Consider the following 18,979-nt stretch of genomic DNA (forward strand, 5'->3'; position numbering starts at 1 on the left):
ATTGGCTTATCTATGCTGACATGATTGCAAAATAAAAATCACCAAGACAGCTAATATGCTCTTTATATAAATATGTTCTTTATTCAGATACAAGTGTAACAAGGCTAACCACTCAAATTCAATATGCAAATAACTTTATTTACTGATCCTCCAAAATATACTTAAAATACATATTTATATTTATTATTATGTTTACGCTCAGCAGGGAACGTCTAGAAATTATCCAGTGTGAAAATAAAACCTTGTATTATCACCTTACATGTTGGGAATTGCTGCATTTATATGAACATGTTTTCATATTTTCATTATTTAACTTGGTTGCTGTAACAAGTGCCCTTTCATGACATCACAAAGTAATTCAACTGCTTTGATTACATTACCAGCCTGAAATAGTAACGTTTTCAAATGGACTTGCGTCTAGTTCCCAGTTCAATGTTCAGTGGAATAGCTTTCTGATCTATTACGGATCCATATTATAAAACCTTATCCGAAAATGTGATTCCTCACACTGTTAAAAAGTCGCTCAAATTAACGTTGTAAATCGCTTTCTTTACACTTAAAACTGGTTTCCTTCACATCTATCAACGGGTCAACTTGCTTAAAGGAATTTTGCACTGGAATTTTGACACCACAGGGTTTAAACCGTACAAATCAGCAGATAATTCGTGAACCGATCTCCCTCTTTCAGGCAACAACTGCAACGATCAAATTGTTTAATTCTTCCCGAAACAAGTAGACGCCACAAATTAGGCCACGTTCTTGCAGCAGTGTCCAAGCTTCATGTGTGACACTGCAGGCTATTTTCTTAAAGGTGGAGATTTCCGATCATAAAAGTTCCCAGGCTGACAACCTGTAATTCTTCACCTGCTCTTCTCAAATACTAGTGAGCACACACTCAACAGCATTAAATGGCGCACAAATGGTATGGCTGCAAACAGGAGGGTTACAATGCCCCGCGGAGAAACTGGTACCGTTATATTGCGTGAATAAAGTAATCCTTACCACATAACCTCCCCAAACGTAAAGGAAGCCGTCGTTAAACACCGCGTGGTGGTGGTTTTCCTGTATCCTCCGAGACCAATTTTGTGTTTCGGCCATGGTGTTTGTTCGTTCACTCCTCGCCTTCACGTTGTGCCCGCAGCGGCCTTGTGGAACTCGTTCTCCTCGTGTGGTGCCCGCTCTCCCCGTGTGGTACTCGCGGTGCCTTCTCTGCCCGTGCGCTACTGGCTATACCGCCCGCTATGCCCGTGTGGTACTCGCGGTGCCCCTGTGGTGCCCGCTCTGCCCGTGTGGTACTCGCGGTGCCCGTGTGCTGCCGGTTATGCGGGCCGATATGCCCGTGTGTGCCCGCTCTGCCCGTGAAGTACTTGCGCTGCCCGTGAAGTACTTGCGCTGCCCGCTGTCTGCGCGTCGACTGAGCCGCCACACCCAGTCACACCCGCCTCACAACCCATCAACAACGCCTTGCAGGTGCCCTGGCCAATCAGACGTCGAGTGCTTGGGCCCACGTGGGGCCGCGCACGAGCGCCCGTTGGAGCGAGTTGCGTTTGAAGCCTGGCGCGCGGCGCATGCCTCGCCTTTCGCGGCATTGCCCCCACCCCCCCTCCCGGGACAATTGATGCGGTGCAGGGAGGGCTATCCCCACTTCCGGGGCAATGGCCACCGCGGTGGGCGTGGAAACGGCCCTCACTCTCACACACACATACACACGATCGCTTCGCTTCTGTTTTAGGGTAGCAACAGAATGGAACTCCTAAACTTTCCTATTTTTCATAGGGCAATCTAAAATGACAATGTACAGGGATGCAAACGAGCAACTAGTAGTTGAGGGAATTTGGAGGAACGAACAAATGAAAACGAAGGATATTTTTTTTCTGTCGTTCAATAAACTTGCTGAAGAATTCACTGGTTTTGGTTTAACATTAGCTCTTTATATTAAAATTATTAATTTCTAATGTGGAATTTAAAGTTTAAGAATTTTAAGTGCATATACACACAACATTCATACCACAGCAAATATATGATCTTGTATTTGATTTGCAAGAATTTTTTTTAAAAAGATGTCAGCATGCCAATTGGTGTACAGCACATAATCTTCTGAAATTTTCGCCACCTCCAACGGGATCCCACCACTAGCCACATATTCCCATCGCCACCCCTTTCCGCTTTCCGCTGAGACCGTTCCCTCTGGTCAATTCGTCCCTTCCCACCCAAACCACCCCTCCCCAGGTACTTTCCCCTGCTACCACAGAAGATGCAACACTTGTCACTATACCTCCCCCACAAAGACTCCGATGGTCTTTTCAGGCGAGGCAGAGGTTCACTTGCACCTCCTCCAACCTCATCTACTGTATCCACTGTTCCAGGTGTGGACTCCTGTATATCGGCGAGACCAAGCGCAGACTCAGCGATCATTTCTCTGAACATCTCTGCTCAGCCCGCCTGAACCTACCTGATCTCCCGGTTGACTTGAACACTTTAGTGCACTGACCTTTCTGTCCTGGGCCTCCTCCATTGTCAGGGTGAGGCCCAGTGCAAATTGGAGGAACAGCACCTCATATTTTGCTTGGGCAGCTTACACCCCAGCGGTATGAACATTGACTTCTCTAACTTCAAATATCCCTTGCTTTCCCTCTCTCTCCATCCCTCCCCCTTCCCAGTTCTCCAACCAGTCTTACTGTCTATCTACATTTTATCTGTGTTTGCTTTTTTGTTACCTTCTCCCAGCTTACAATGATCAATTCTAAATTTTCCTTGATTTCCATTCCCTTTGCCCTGTTTTCACACCTTCACACTTCCTTATCTCGCATGGGGCCTAGCTACGCCTGCCTCTTTGTCGGGTATGTCGAACAATCCCTGTTCCAGACGTACACTGGCCCCATCCCCGAACTCTACCTCCGCTACATCGACGACTGCATTGGTGCTACCTCTTGCACCCATGCAGAACTCACTGACTTCATATACTTCACCTCCAATTTCCATCCTGCCCTTAAATATACCTGGACTATCTCTGACATCTCCCTCCCGTTTCTGGACCTGACCATCTCCATCACAGGGGACAGACTAGTGACGGACATTTACTATAAACCCACTGACTCGCACAGCTATCTGGACGACACTTCTTCCCACCCGGTCCCCTGCAAAAAGTCTATCCCCTACTCCCAATTCCTCCGTCTACGCCGCATCTGCGCCCGGGATGAGGTGATTCACACTAGGGCTTCCGAGATGTCCTCGTTCTTCAGAAAACAGGGCTTCCCCTCCTCCATTATAGATGAGGCTCTCACTAGGGTCTCTTCTACATCCCGCAGCTCCGCTCTTGCTCCCCCTCCCCCCACTCGTAACAAGGACAGAATCCCCCTCGTTCTCACCTTCCACCCCACCAGCCAGCGGATCCAACATATCATCCACCAACATTTCCGTCACCTACAACGGGATCCCACCACTGGCCATATCTTCCCATCCCCTCCCCTCTCTGCGTTCCACAGAGACCGTTCCCTCCGTAACTCCCTGGTCCACTCGTCCCTTCCTACCCAAACTACCCCAAACCCCGGGCACTTTCCCCTCTAACCGCACGAGATGCAACACCTGTCCCTTTACCTCCCCCCTCAACTCCATCCAAGGACCCAAACAGTCTTTCCAGGTGAGATAAAGGTTCACCTGCACCTCCTCCAACCTCATCTATTGCATCCGCTGCTCTAGATGTCAACTTATTTACTTCGGCGAAACCAAGCGCAGGCTCGGCGATCGCTTCGCTGAACACCTGCGCTCGGTCCGCGTTAACCAAACTGATCTCCCGGTGGCCGAGCACTTCAACTCCCCCTCCCATTCCCAGTCTGACCTTTCTGTCATGGGCCTCCTCCAGTGCCATAGTGAGGCCGACCGGAAATTAGAGGAACAGCACCTCATATTTCGCCTGGGCAGTTTGCAGCCCAGTGGTATGAACATCGACTTCTCCAACTTTAGATAGTTCCTCTGTCCCTCCCTTCCCCTCCTCCTTCCCAAATCTCCCTCTATCTTCCTGTCTCCACCTATATCCTTCCTTTGTCCCGCCCCCCTGACATCAGTCTGAAGAAGGGTCTCGACCCGAAACGTCACCCATTCCTTCTCTCCCGAGATGCTGCCTGACCTGCTGAGTTACTCCAGCATTTTGTGAATAAATCGATTTGTACCAGCATCTGCAGTTATTTTCTTATACTCCTTATCTATCTATCTCCCTCCCCCCAACGTCAGCCTGAAGAAGGGTCTCGACTCGAAACATTACCCATTCCTTCCCTCTATCTTTGGTCAAGGATGAATGCATTGTGTGTGGCATACATACGTTATGCTCTGTTTAGAAGGATGGCAGCAGGATGAAATCAGAGGGAGAGGGATAATTTAACGATCAGGGGAGATCCAAGCTGAGCATGGTACTTTTCAAACAAAAATAAGGCACTGGGCTGCACCTCCTCCCGTAGGCCCCATTTTAAATAAAAGCAAGCCTATATTGGTAGAGACCAACAAAAGTCGCTCCATGCACAGCACATAATAATTTCTCAAACAATGCTCCAAAATAAGTACCTCGTAGGATTTCTTTTTTTTTTAAAATTTTTTAATTTGTTTTTATTTTTTACAGAACTTTTTAGAAAACAAACCCCCCCACCCTTCCCCCCACCCCAACTAACCCCAAATAAGAAAAAGGAAGAAAAGAAAAAAAGATTAAAGACTGCCTGGTTGTTGGGGGTCCTGCACACGCCCCATGGAATTCCAAACAGAATAAACTGTATATGTATATACATCTCTCCCAAAAGAACCATTGTGAATATGAACAATTCTTCTATATATATATAGGCCCCTCTTTTGTAGATAAGGACGCCAGATATTTTAAAAAGTATCATATTTGTTCCTTAAATTATAAGTAATTTTTTCAAGTGGGATACAGTTAGAAATTTCATTATTCCAAAGGTCCATACTTAAATAGGAATCAGATTTCCAAGTAACTGCGATAGTTTTTTTGGCTACTGCTAATGCAATTTTTATAAATTCTTTCTGATATTTATTCATTTTAAGTTGTGGTCTTATTCCTTCAACATCACCCAATAACAAAAATCTTGGGTTGTATGGAAGTTGTATTCCGATAATCTGTTCTAAAAAACTTCTTAAGTTTGTCCAAAAAGGTTGTATTTTTGAACAGGACCAAGTAGAATGAAAAAAAGTACCAATTTCTTGATTGCACCGAAAACATTGGTCAGATAAACTTGAATTTATTCTCTTTAATTTTTGTGGAAAATTTCATAATTGATGCAGAAAGTTATATTGTACTAGTCTCAACCGAACATTTATTGTATTTTTCATACTGTCAAGGCATAATTTTGACCAATTTGTTCCATCAATATTAATATTCAAATCCATTTCCCATTTTCGCCTTGATATATGAATTCCTTGTTTAGGAGCCTTTTTTTGAATTAGATTATATATAATAGAAGTTAAAAAAATTATTTGTCCTTTTTGAATTAGGTTTTCAATTTCCTTAGATTTCGGCAGTAACATTGTTTGACCCAATTTATCTTTTAAATAAGCTCTTAATTGAAAGTAACAGAAAAGAGAATTATTTGATATATGATATTTATTTTTCAATTGTTCAAATGACATCAATATACCTTTTTCAAAGCAATCACCTATATATCTAATCCCTTTTTGATGCCACCTATATAGAAGCTGGTTATCCATTGTAAAAGGTATCAATCTATTCTGAATCAAAGTTGTCTTTCCTAATAAAGATTTTTTTGTTCCATCCTCAAAATTTACCTTATTCCATAATCCGATCAAGTATTTTAATAATGGAGATTCTTTCAGTCCCCGAATCAATTTAGGTTCCCATTTATATATAAAGTCTTCTGGTATATTTTCTCCTATTTTGTCTAGTTCTATTCTTATCCATGCCGGGTTTTTTTCTTCAAAAAGAGATGCAATAAACCTCAGTTGGTTTGCTTTATAATAATTCTTAAAGTTCGGAAGTTGTAATCCTCCTGAATCAAACTTCCATGTCAATTTTTCCAACGATATTCTTGACATCTTACCTTTCCAGAGAAATTTCCGCACATATTTATTTAACTCTTGAAAAAACTTCTGTGGTACTTGTATTGGTAATGTTTGGAATAAATATTGTAACTTCGGAAATATATTCATTTTAACGGCATTAACTCTTCCTATTATCATATCATATCATATATATACAGCCGGAAACAGGCCTTTTCGGCCCTCCAAGTCCGTGCCGCCCAGCGATCCCCGTACATTAACATTATCCTACACCCACTAGGGACAATTTTTACATTTACCCAGCCAATTAACCTACATACCTGTACGTCTTTGGAGTGTGGGAGGAAACCGAAGATCTCGGAGAAAACCCACGCAGGTCACGGGGAGAACGTACAAACTCCTTACAGTGCAGTACCCGTAGTCAGGATCGAACCTGAGTCTCCGGCGCTGCATTCGCTGTAAAGCAGCAACTCTACCGCTGCGCTACCGGATGACGGTAATGTCATCCATTTATCAAGGTCTTCTTTTATTTTTCTTAGTAATAATAAATAATTTAATTTATATAAATTCTTCATATCATTATCAATTCTTATACCTAAATACTTTATACCAATTAATGGCCATCTAAATTGGGTTAGTAATCGACATTGAGTGTAATCTCCTTTAGTAAGGGGTAAAATTTCACTTTTATCCCAATTTATTTTATAACCTGATATTCTTCTATATTCTTCTAATCTAAAAGATAATTTGCGCAACGAATCTAATGGTTTTGTTAAGTATATCAAAACATCATCTGCAAATAAATTAATCTTAAATTCTTCCTGATTGACTTTAAAACCCTTAATATCTGGGTCAGTTCTAATTAGTTCAGCTAACGGTTCTATCGCCAGGACAAATAAAGCAGGTGATAATGGGCATCCCCTTGTCTAGTTGACCTTTTTAATTGAAACGGTGTTGAAATTTGGCCATTTGTCACTACTTTAGCTTTGGGATTCACATTTAGAGTTTTAATCCAGTTTATAAAAGTTGTTCCTAACCCATATTTTTCCAATACTTTATATAAAAAATCCCACTCTAACCTATCAAATGCTTTTTCTGCATCCAGAGCTACTGCTACACTTATTTCATTCCTCTTTTGTGCCAAATGCATTATACTAAGTAACCTAGTTACATTATCTGCAGAATGTCTATTTTTAATAAATCCAGTTTGATCCATATGTACTAATTTTGGTAAATACTTGACAATCTATTAGATAAAATTTTTGCTACTATTTTATAATCTGTATTCAGCAAAGATATAGGTCTATATGATGTTGGTTTTAAAGGATCCCTATCTTTTTTTGGTATTACTGTTAAAATCGCTGTCGTAAAAGACTCTGGGAGGTTATGTGTTCTTTCCGCCTGCTGTATTACCTCCATAAAAGGAGGAATTAATAATTCTTTAAATTTTTTATAAAATTCTGGTGGGAACCCATCTTCTCCTAGGGATCCCCCTCGTTCTCACCTTCCACCCCACCAGCCAGCGGATCCAACATATCATCCACCAACATTTCCGTCACCTACAACAGGACCCCACCACTGGCCATATCTTCCCATCCCCTCCCCTCTCTGCATTCCGCAGAGACCGTTCCCTCCGCAACTCCCTGGTCCACTCGTCCCTTCCTACCCAAACCACCCTAACCCCGGGCACTTTCCCTTGCAACCGCACGAGATGCAACACCTGTCCCTTTACCTCCCCCCTCAACTCCATCAAAGGACCCAAACATTCTTTCCAGGTGAGACAGAGGTTCACCTGCACCTCCTCCAACCTCATCTATTGCATCCGCTGCTCTAGATGTCAACTCATCTATATCGGCGAAACCAAGCGCAGGCTCGGCGATCGCTTCGCTGAACACCTGCGCTCGGTCCGCATTAACGCCACTGATCTCCCGGTGGCCCAGCACTTCAACTCCCCCTCCCATTCCCAGTCTGACCTCTCTGTCATGGGCCTCCTCCAGTGCCATAGTGAGGCCCGCCGGAAATTGGAGGAGCAGCACCTCATATTTCGCCTGGGCAGTTTGCGGCCCGGTGGTATGAACGTTGACTTCTCCAACTTCAGATAGCTCCTCTGTCCCTCCCTTCCCCTCCTCCTTCCCAGATCTCCCTCTATCTTCCTGTCTCCACCTATATCCTTCCTTTGTCCCACCCCCGACATCAGTCTGAAGAAGGGTCTCGACCCGAAACGTCACCCATTCCTTCTCTCCCGAGATGCTGCCTGACCTGCTGAGTTACTCCAGCATTTTGTGAATAAATCGATTTGTACCAGCATCTGCAGTTATTTTCTTATCTTTCTCCTAGGGATTTATTACTCTGTAGTGATATTAAAACTTCTTTGACCTCTTTTAATGAAAAAGGCATATCTAATCCTATCTGTTCTTCTAAATTTAATTTAGGAAGGTTTATTTGTGCTAAAAAAAATTCTATCTCATTAGTATCTTTTTGTGATTCTGACTGGTATAATTCAGAATAATTTTTTTTAAAGGTTTCATTAATTTCCAAAGGTTTATAAGTAATTTTATTTGTATTTATTCTAATGGCGTTAATCGTTCTCGAAGACTGTTCGGGTTTCAACTGCCAGGCAAGGACCTTATGTGATCTCTCTCCTAACTCATAGTACCTCTGTTTAGTTCTCATAATTGCTTTTTCTGTTTGGTATGTCTGTAATGTATTATATTGTAACTTCTTATTGATAAGTTGTCTTCGTTTCTCTTCCGTTACATACCTTTGATTCTTTTTCTAATTTTGTAAATTCTTTCTCCAATTGCTCTACTTCGGCCATATATTCTTTCTTAATTTTGGAAGTATAACTTATTATCTGTCCTCTCAAATATGCTTTCATTGCATCCCATATAACAAATTTATCATCAACTGAGTTGGAATTTGTATCTAAATAAAATTGAATATGTCTTCTCATAAACTCACAAAAATCTTCTTGATTTAATAATGTTGAATTAAATCTCCATCTATAAGTAATTTCCTCTTTATCCATCATTACCATTGACATTGTTAAAGGGGAGTGATCTGATAATATTCTTGCTTTATATTCAAAAATTTTCACTCTGTCCTGTATGTTTGTTGATAATAAAAAGAGATCAATCCTCGAATAAGTTTTATGTCTATATGAGTAAAAAGAATAATCTCTTTCTCTTGGGTTAAGTCTTCTCCATATATCGGTTAGATTTAAATCTTTCATCAATGACAAAGTTAATTTTGCTATTTTCGTTTTTGTAACTGTCCTAACTGATCTATCTAAAACTGGGTCTAAACAAAAATTAAAGTCTCCACCTATTAGTATTTTATCGTGGGCATCGGCCAGATTCAAAAAAAATTCTTGTATAAATTTTATATCATTTTCATTTGGTGCATAAATATTCATCAAGGTCCATAATTCTGAAAAGAGTTGGCAATGTATAATCACATATCTCTCGTAGGATTTCTGAAGCTGCATGGTTCAACTAGTAAATGGTATAATTGTATTTCACCTTGCTATATTTCCATGCTATATGTTTCCATGCTATATGACACTATATCACCCATAGCATATTAAAAATGCATTATCAAATTACATACACCACCAAACCAGAGATAAGGAAAAATAGCTCAAAACAAATGAAGAGATTTCTGGACATCAACAGAATCAGAGATTATGGCAATAGATCAAGAAATTAAGTGCAGTAGAAGCTCATCCAAGACCTGTATTAATGATGGAGCAGACTCAAAGACCATTCAATCATGGCTGATCTATATTTCCCTCACAACCCCATTTTCCTGCCTTCTCCCCGTATCTTTTGACACCCTTACTAATCCAGAACCCCATCTATCTCTACTTTAAAAATACCCAATGACATGGCCTCCACTGCCATCTGTGGCAATGAATGCCACAGATTCACCACCCTCTGGCTAAAGAAATTCCTTCTCATCTCCATTCTAAAGGTATGTCCTTTTATTCTGAAGTTGTGCCACTCTCTCACTACTGAAAACATCCTCTCCACATCCACTCTATTTAGGGGCCAGATGGCCTACTCCTGCTCCCACCTATTTTAAAATATGATAAGGTTAATCATACAAAATGTCATCAGTTATCTTCCTCCTAATTTCTCAAATACATAATATATAATTCAAAATAAAATGTTAAATATGAAAATACTTTCTTATTCTTGGATCCTTTGCTATTTTTTAAATTTATAGATTTCCTGCAAAGTCTAACCTTCTGCACCGAACGTCATATTTTTGTTCTGTCTTCTACTTATTATTAGATTGTCAATATTAATGACACAAAATCCGTGTGTCGTCCCAACTTCCAATATCATAGAACGGTTACGTTTTCGGCAGACTGCACAAATGAGATACAATTAGGTGGTCGACAGGAACATCTCTGGCCGTTTCATTGCTGGGGTTCACACATGCAAACACCGCAGTGCTGTGGGGGCGAGATGTATGGTGGAATTGCCCGCAGAAGGAGCGAGAGGCCGAAGCGGAGGCGCTGGGCAGGGTAGGGATGCACCTGCAACTCACCACATAACCACCCCACACGTACAGGCAGCATCCGTCCAGAACAGCGCAGTGGCCGCTCCTCTCCTCCGCCACCCAGTTCACTTGGGCCTCCGCCATGTCCTGTGCTCTGCAGGCGCCGTGTCCCGGTGCTGGGCCGTGCCGTCTCGGGCTCTGCAGGCACCGTGTCCCGATGCTGGGCCGGGCCGGGCCGGGCCGCACCGTATCCCGGGGATCCCTTGACCGACTGCCACGGAAAGCCAAACCACTCACTACGCACAGGCAGGCGCCGTGGGTCCAAGCACCGCCCTTCGAGGCAGAGAGGCAATATGTGCATACAAGGGAGCAATGACATTCCTACCTGCAGCAGCACCACAGGCCGGGAAACTTCCTTGTCCGGAATTGTTATTATGCACAATCCTATTTTTATTTGGATATAACTGCTGTTATCATATCATATCATATCATATATCTACAGCCGGAAACAGGCCTTTTCGGCCCTCCAAGTCCGTGCCGCCCAGTGATCCCCGTACATTAACACTATCCTACACCCACTAGGGACAATTTTTACATTTACCCAGCCAATTAACCTACATACCTGTACGTCTTTGGAGTGTGGGAGGAAACCGAAGATCTCGGAGAAAACCCACGCAGGTCACGGGGAGAACGTACAAACTCCTTACAGTGCAGCACCCGTAGTCAGGATCGAACCTGTGTCTCCGGCGCTGCATTCGCTGTAAAGCAGCAACTCTACCGCTGCGCTACCGTGCCGCCCATATTGTCCCATGTTAAGCAGTATATATAAACTTAAATGTCTGAATCTAGTTCGAATTTTCTTTTTAGCAACACAAATCCATTGGTAGATAGAAGCTGCCTCTTTATCTTTTAGTGCCCTATCACCTTCTGATTTCTGTCCCATCTTCTCTTGCTTTATAAACTTTTTAAGTGTGGAACGTTTACGGATTTATGCCATATATAGTGTCCTTAATCTGCTGCACCTTCTCTACTTGACAATAATCCATGTCGGCCAGTGCACTGTGGTTATTTACATTTTAATAAAAGAAGCAAAAATATCATCATGTTTTGATATTTCTGACACATTTCCTCAGTATTAGCAAATATATTTATTATGGGGTATTAGCTACAGGCTTGGACATACTTGGATTCTTTTCTCTGCAGCGGTTGAGGTACATAAGTACATGAAATCATGTGAGGCAGAGATAGGGTTACAGTCAGAACCTTTTTCCCAAGGAAAAAATATCAAATACTGAAGGGCATAGCTTTAAGGTGAGGGACAAATTTTCAAGATGTGTGGGGCATTTGTTTTACACAGAGGGTGGTGAGTGCCTGGAATCTGCTACCAGGGCAGGTGGTGGAGGCAGATACATTAGTGGCATTTGAGGCTTTTGGATAGGTGCATGGATTTGCAGGGAATGGAGAGATATGGATTATTTACAGGCAGATAAGAATTGGTCTTGTCATCAGGTTTGGCACAGACATTGTGGGCTGCAGTGCTGTTCTCTGTAATTGGCCCTTGAGCCTTCTCCAATGGCTGATCCATTCATGGGCTCACCTTCGTTTTACAAATTCTCTGCATACCTTTAACTCTTCATAACTTTCCACATTGTGCATCCAAGATTACTTTCTTCGTTTTAACATGCCTTCACCTCTACCATAGTCAATAGAGCTCTTAATTTTGTTGCTTCTATTTCATTCTTCTGCTTTCAGCCTCTCCCCTCCTGGCCAGACCAAGGATAGACTTCCAAAGTCCTCACTTTCACCCCCACCAGTTTCCACATTCAACAAGATCATCCTGTGAACATCTTCAACAAAATTCCACCACATATTCAAGATTCAAGATTAATTTATTTTCGCACATACCAATTAAGGTACAGTGAAATTTGAGTTACCATTCCAAGACACATCTCTTCCACCCCTGCCTTTCAACATTGTGAAGGGGCCATATCTTTCTCAATTTCTTGGTCTGTTCTTCCATTTCCATCAACCACTCTATCTTTCGGTACTTTCACAGGAGATGCCACATCTGCTCTTTCTTTCCCTCCAAATGGAAACTTGAATAATCCTTCCATCTGAAGCAGCAATCCACTAGTATTTATTTCAAACTAGTTTACTACATTCGCTGGTTACATTGGAGATTAGATGACCATTTTGTGGTGCACCTGTGTTCTGTCCACAAGGGAAAATCTGAGGTATTAAATGCTTCACATTAATTAATTGTTCCACTTACACCAAAACAACTGCGGTTTCATGCATTGTCCCAATGAGGCCCAATATAAGCATGGGAAACAGTGTTTCATCTCCCATTCTTGAGTACCCGGTCTCCTGCAAAAAGTCTATCCCCTACTCCCAATTCCTCCGTCTACGCCGCATCTGTGCTCGGGATGAGGTGTTTCACACTAGGGCATCAGAGATGTCCTCATTCTTCAGGAAACGGGGCTTCCCCTCTTCCATTATAGATGAGGCTCTCACTAGGGTCTCTTCTACATACCGCAGCTCCACTCTTTCTCCCCCTCCCCCCACTCGTAACAAGGACAGAATCCCCCTCGTTCTCACCTTCCACCCCAGCAGCCAGCCTATCCAACAAATCATCCGCCAACATTTCCGTCACCTACAACGGGACCCCACCACTGGCCATATCTTCCCATCCCTTCCCCTTTCTGCGTTCCGCAGAGACCGTTCCCTCCGTAACTCCCTGGTCCACTCGTCCCTTCCCACCCAAACCACCCCATCGCCGGGCACTTTCCCCTGCAACCGCACGAGATGCAACACCTGTCCCTTTACCTCCCCCCTCAACTCCATCCAAGGACCCAAACAGTCTTTCCAGGTGAGACAGAGGTTCACCTTCACCTCCTCCAACCTTGTCTATTGCATTCACTGCTCCAGATGTCAACTTATTTACATCGGCGAAACCAAACACAGGCTCGGCGATCGCTTCGCTCAACACCTGCGCTCGGTCCGTGTTAACCAATCTGATCTCCCGGTGGCTGAGAACTTCAACTCCCCCTCCCATTCCCAGTCTGACCTTTCTGTCATGGGCCTCCTCCAGTGCCATAGTGAGTCCCACCGGAAATTGGAGGAACAGCACCTCATATTTCGCCTGGGCAGCTTGCAGCCCAGTGGTATGAAGATTGACTTTTCCAACTTTAGATAGTTCCTCTGTCCCTCTCTTCCCCTCCTCGTTCCCAGATCTCCCACTGTCTTCCTGTCTCCACCTATATCCTTCCTTTGTCCCGCCACCCTGACATCAGTCTGAAGAAGGGTCTCGACCTGAAACGTCACCCATTCCTTCTCTCCTGAGATGCTGCCTGACCTGCTGAGTTACTCCAGCTTTTTGTGAATAAATAGCTTCGATTTGTACCAGCATCTGCAGTTATTTTCTTATACACCTCTATAAGATCACCTACGCTCCAAGGAATAACATCCTAGGCTGCCCAACCTCTCCCAGTAGCTCAGGCCTTGGAGTCCCAGTTTAAATCCTCGTCAAGGTAATAATATGGTACTTATCTTTAAGATCTTAAAATAAAAGTTACTCGCAAATACTGCACCAAAGTTTGCACAGAGCAGTACAAGCGAGGCCTGCAGGGCTGACACTGTTGACAGATGCACTCCAGCCCCGCCCACGTGGGCGGGACGCGCCCGGCTCTTGTTTTATGAATGGGTGGCTTGGCGCGCCTTCCCAGCATGCTCTCCGTGTAGCCAGGCAGCCCGTCCGCCGTTTGGCGCCGAAGCTCCGTCATGGCGTCAGGAGTGAAGAGCAAAGTGTCGGCCGCCTTTAAAATGCACGGCCTAATCCTGAGAGCGTAAGTGCAAAGTATCCCAACCGCCTGAAGCTAGACGTGTCGGGAACTCGTCACCAGTATCACCATCCCATTTCTGCGATAAAGCTGTTGGGTTTACTATTTAGGGCTCGCCTGTCTGAATGTAAATATTTTGTAAGACATCTGAGCAGAATTATGCCATTCGGCCCATCGAGTCTGCTCCACCTTTTGATCATGGCTCGGCACAAGACACTGGAGTAATTCAGCTGGAGTAAATCAACCAGAATCAGCATCTCTGTAGAGGAGCAATGGGTGACGTTTCGGGTCGAGACCCTTCTTCAGACTGAGTTATTTCCCTCTCAACCCCATTCTCCTGCCTTCTCCCCCGTAACCCTTGACACCCTTACTAATCCAGAACCCCATCGATCTCTACTTTAAAAATACCTAAATGACTTGGCCTCCACCGCCGTCTTTGGCAATGAATTCCACAGATTCACCACCCGTTGACTAAAGAAATTCCTCCTCCTCTCCATTCATACTTGAGTTGATTCCGATTTCTAACCAATTGCAAGTATAGAAATATAGTTGAACTCTCAAGTGATGTGTTCTTTGTAAAACACATTGCTGTCTTCATATTCTAATGTAACTGTCGAATATAAAAGTCAGGAAGTCATGATGGAGCTTTATAAGACTTTGGTTAAGCTGCATTTGAAATATTGAGTGCAGTTCTGCACGCCCCATTACAGGTAGGATGTGGAGGCTTTGTAGAGGATGCAGAGGAGTTTAACCAGAATACTGCCTGCATTAGGCGCTATTTGCTACACGGAAAGTTTAGTTTAAAGATACAGCATGGAGCAAGCCCTTCAGCCCACTGAGTCCATGCTTTCCATTGATCACCTGGTCACATTGGTTCTATGTTATCCCACTTTTGCATCATCACCCTACATACAACCTGCATACTAGAGGCAATTTACAGAGGCTAATTAACCAACAGCTCCTCGTGTGGGAGAAATTCAGAGCATCCAGGTGAAAACTCCCATGGTCACAGGGTGAACGTGCAAACTACACACAGACAACATCCCCAGGGTCGGGATCGAACCCAGGTCTCTGGCACTCTGAGACAGCAGCTCTACCAGCTGTGTGGTTGTGCAGCTTTGTTGAGGTTGGAGTCTGGAGTGTTGACAGCTGAGAAGAGATCTGATAAAAATTTGAGGGGAATAGATATGGTAGATCCAATTTCCCACGATGGAAATGTCAACAACTAGAGGTCATAACTTTAGAGGTGAGGGAGCAAAGTTCAAAGGAGATGTGGAGGCAAGTTTTTTACACAGTGGTGGATACCTGGAAGACACTGCCAGGTGTGGTGATGGGTGCAGAGACGAAGGGATCTATAAGAGGCATTGTCTCAAAAAGACAGCCAGCATCATCAAGGACACACCACCCAGGCCATGCTCTCATTTCACTCCTGCCATAGGGGAGTACAGGAGTCTGAAAACTAACGTTGAGGAGCAGTTTCTTCCCAACTATCAGACTATTGCACACTACGAACTCCAACGAAGCTGCGAACTGCTTTTGATGCACTAGGCATTTTGTGCTTTGAATAAATATTGTTTTATAATTTATTGGATTTTTCTTGTTCATTATGTTGTACATGAGTACTGTGTTTACAGATCTGTAATGCTGCTGCAAGTATGAACTTCATTATTCTGTTTTCAGTACACATGACAAACACTGTCTGTTATTTCCCTTGCTAGTAATGCTGCCATATTTCTTGTGGATGTCTTGGAGTCAGTCAATGAGTCGGAGCTTGAAGATGCAATTGAGCGCATCATCGATGCAGTTGAAAAACAGCCATGTAAGTAATTTCTGAAAGGTCTAAGTAGTTAAGTGCTGATTTGATCATTAACGATGTGGCATGTAATACGATGTTTTGATTTCATAATCTTTTTTTAAATGGGAGGAGGTTTCCATCGCATGCAACAATAAGTTTTAGATTCTGGAGATCAGTGCATTTGACCCAGTTACTATGCAAACTTTGAATCCATATTGGGATTGGTGTGGGGTAGCCTTGCATACATGCAGGGGATCCAAAATTCAAACTCTGCCATGCAGCACAATGACGTTCTTGGTCTTTGAATTCAATGTTTGGCAACGGGGAAGTTTTTTTCACACTGTAGTGAGTAAGTAAATGTTAATAATGACATCCATTTGCTTTTAGTATAGAAAAAATGTGTCAGCAAGCTTCAATAAAGCATTAGAAAACAAAACGTTTCATTGCACATCAGCAAATAGTAGGGGCATGATGAAAAGCTTAGCCAAAGGAACATTATGAAGGTTTAGTTTAGTTTATTGTCACGTGTACCGCGGTACAGTGAAAAGCTTTTGTTGTGTACTATCCAGTGAGCAGAAAGACAATATGTGATTAAAATCGAGTCATTACAGTATATAGATACATGATAAGGGAATAACGTTTAGGGCAAGGTTAAGGCAGCAAAGTTCGATCAACGATAGTCTGAGGGTCACCAATGAGGTAGATATTAGTTCAGAACTGCTCTCTGGTTGTGGCATTCAGTTGCCTGATGACAGCTGGGAAGAAACTGTCCCAGAATCTGGAGGTGTGCATTTTACACTTCTATACCTTGTGCCTGATGTGACTCGGGTGCGACTCATCCTTGATTATGCTGCTGGCCTTACTGAGTTAGCCTAGAGGTATGAATTGAGTCAATAGAAGGGAGATGGACTCAAAAAGCTGGAGTAACTCAGCAGGTCAGACAGCATCTCTGGAGAAAAGGAGTAGGTGACGTTTCGGGTTGAGACCCTTCTTCAGACACAATAGAAGGGAAGTTGGTTTGTTTGATGGTCTGGAGGAAGGGTGTGATTGTGGATGGTCTACAGGAAGGGTCTCGACCTGAAACGTCAGCCATTCTTTCTCTCCAGAGATGCTGCCTGTCCCGGCAAGTTACTCCAGCATTTTGTGTCTGCCAGAGTGATGTGTTTCTGGGTGATATTATAGGGAGGGTTTGATCAGACAAACCGCTCCGCTGGATGCTGACCTCTGCAGCTGTCTAATCGCTGCACGAACAGCAGCTTGAAGTTTACAGTGGTCATCCATTGACATTCCGGACCTTAGCCACCGCCCGCACAAAGCAGCAATTCATTCACTCAAACGTTTATTTTGCTTTTGCATCGCCGACAATCCGGAAAACCAAGAATAACTCATGGTTTGGAAAGTGCGACATATTCCCGCTTGAGGAGCAGCTCCGGTACAAGTTACAATGCAAAAGAAAATCGTCATGATCTCGCTCACTCTCAGAAACATAAAGCAATAAAACCGACATTGTATTCCACAGATTTGCCACCCTGTGACTAAAGGAATTCCTTCTCACTGGAGGTGTTCGGCACAAATATTGTGCGCTAAAGGGCTTATTCCTGTGCTGTTCTGTTCTATGTTCTAAATATGTCATATTGGGATTTGTGTGGGGTAGCCTTGCATACATGTGACAGCTTTGTAACATTTATTCGTTACAGACTTTAGCTTAAGAAAGGAAAGACAACCTTTGACTTGTACTTTTCTACTTTTCAGTGAGCTGCAACATGATTGAGCAATCGATGGTGGAATCTGCAGTCCAGGAGTGCAGCGAGACATATGATGAAACCATGTATGTCAGCTAGAAGATTCATCTTGCCCCACAGGGACTTGTGCATGCCGATCTCAGTAGTTTTTTTATCTGACTAAACTATACTGATGTATGCTGAGGGAAGCAATGTTGCTTTACCAATTCTATCGAACAAAGATTTCATCTTTGTAAAAAGATTAGGGATCTGCCATTCGTTGAAATACCTGAAAGGGTTTGAGTTTTTATAATTGAGGGCTAAATGCATCGTTGTAAGTAAGAAGGTTGGGAGGTGAGGATGGTGGAGAAGGAGATGAACAAACACACTTTGGTCTTTTGTATCTTCAACAATACCAAAGGTCCACTACAGATTTAATTTTGTGCTGCAAGATGTGCTCACTCTGCTCGTATGTAAATCCTGAGATATTTTCCTCTCCTGATTTGGGGGACTACTTAAGAAGTATTTGGACTTCAGAGTAATGCTCATTTTCTGATACGTCCTTTCAATCCCAAATCCTCTACTCGAGATATGGGCGGCACGGTGGCGTAGCGGTAGAGCTGCTGCCTTACAACGCCAGAGACCCGGGTTCGATCCTGACTACGGTTGCAGTTTGTACGTTCTCCCTGTGACCTGCATGGGTCTTCTTAGAGATCTTCGGTTTCCTCCCATACTCCAAAGACGTACAGGTTTCTAGGTTAATTGACTTGGTATAAATGTAAATTGTCCCTGGTGTGTGTAGGGTAGTGTTAATGTGCAGGGATTGGGTGGTCCAAAGGGCCTGTTTCCGCACTGTATCTATATACTAAAACTCTTGTTTGTTTGTTTGTTCCTGAACTACAGCCAAAACGGTACAAGATAGCACGACAATTTTAGGCCCACCTTACTCACCGTCGTCCCTTTGATGCTAATGGAAGAAGTTTCATTGAAATCGGTGTAATATTTTTAAAGTTATTCACATTTTAAAGTTTGAATCTATCTCCTAGGGAGGAAGGGTTGGGGGGGGGGAGGGAGGATAAGGGGGGATGGAGTGGGGGGGAGGA

At 43.3% G+C, this 18,979-nt stretch overlaps 2 protein-coding genes across 6 annotated transcripts in view; one reads left to right on the plus strand and one right to left on the minus strand.

Moving 5' to 3' along the window:
* The window catches only part of LOC144597135 (kelch domain-containing protein 1), an 86,385-nt gene extending 75,202 nt beyond the window's left edge, over positions 1-11,183 (minus strand). Inside the window, exon 1 of one of the 4 annotated variants that reach the window (XM_078406062.1) lies at positions 10,570-11,177. In XM_078406062.1, the coding sequence (XP_078262188.1) occupies positions 10,570-10,574 (5 nt within the window). In that variant the 5' untranslated portion in view covers positions 10,575-11,177. Of the gene's footprint in view, positions 1-10,569 lie in introns of all 4 variants that reach the window. The other 3 variants (XM_078406059.1, XM_078406060.1, XM_078406061.1) reach the window with 3 other exon arrangements.
* pole2 (polymerase (DNA directed), epsilon 2) overlaps positions 10,511-18,979 on the plus strand; it is a 33,176-nt gene continuing 24,707 nt past the window's right edge. The window contains exons 1-4 of one of the 2 annotated variants that reach the window (XM_078406058.1): positions 10,511-10,546; positions 12,274-12,434; positions 16,079-16,179; positions 17,908-17,983. In XM_078406058.1, the coding sequence (XP_078262184.1) occupies positions 17,919-17,983 (65 nt within the window). In that variant the 5' untranslated portion in view covers positions 10,511-10,546; positions 12,274-12,434; positions 16,079-16,179; positions 17,908-17,918. Of the gene's footprint in view, positions 10,547-12,273; positions 12,435-14,239; positions 14,367-16,078; positions 16,180-17,907; positions 17,984-18,979 lie in introns of those variants that run through there. The other variant, XM_078406057.1, reaches the window with a different exon arrangement.

The sequence above is a fragment of the Rhinoraja longicauda genome, chromosome 10 (assembly GCF_053455715.1).
Source record: "Rhinoraja longicauda isolate Sanriku21f chromosome 10, sRhiLon1.1, whole genome shotgun sequence".
In the NCBI taxonomy this organism is placed as follows: Eukaryota; Metazoa; Chordata; class Chondrichthyes; order Rajiformes; family Arhynchobatidae; genus Rhinoraja; species Rhinoraja longicauda.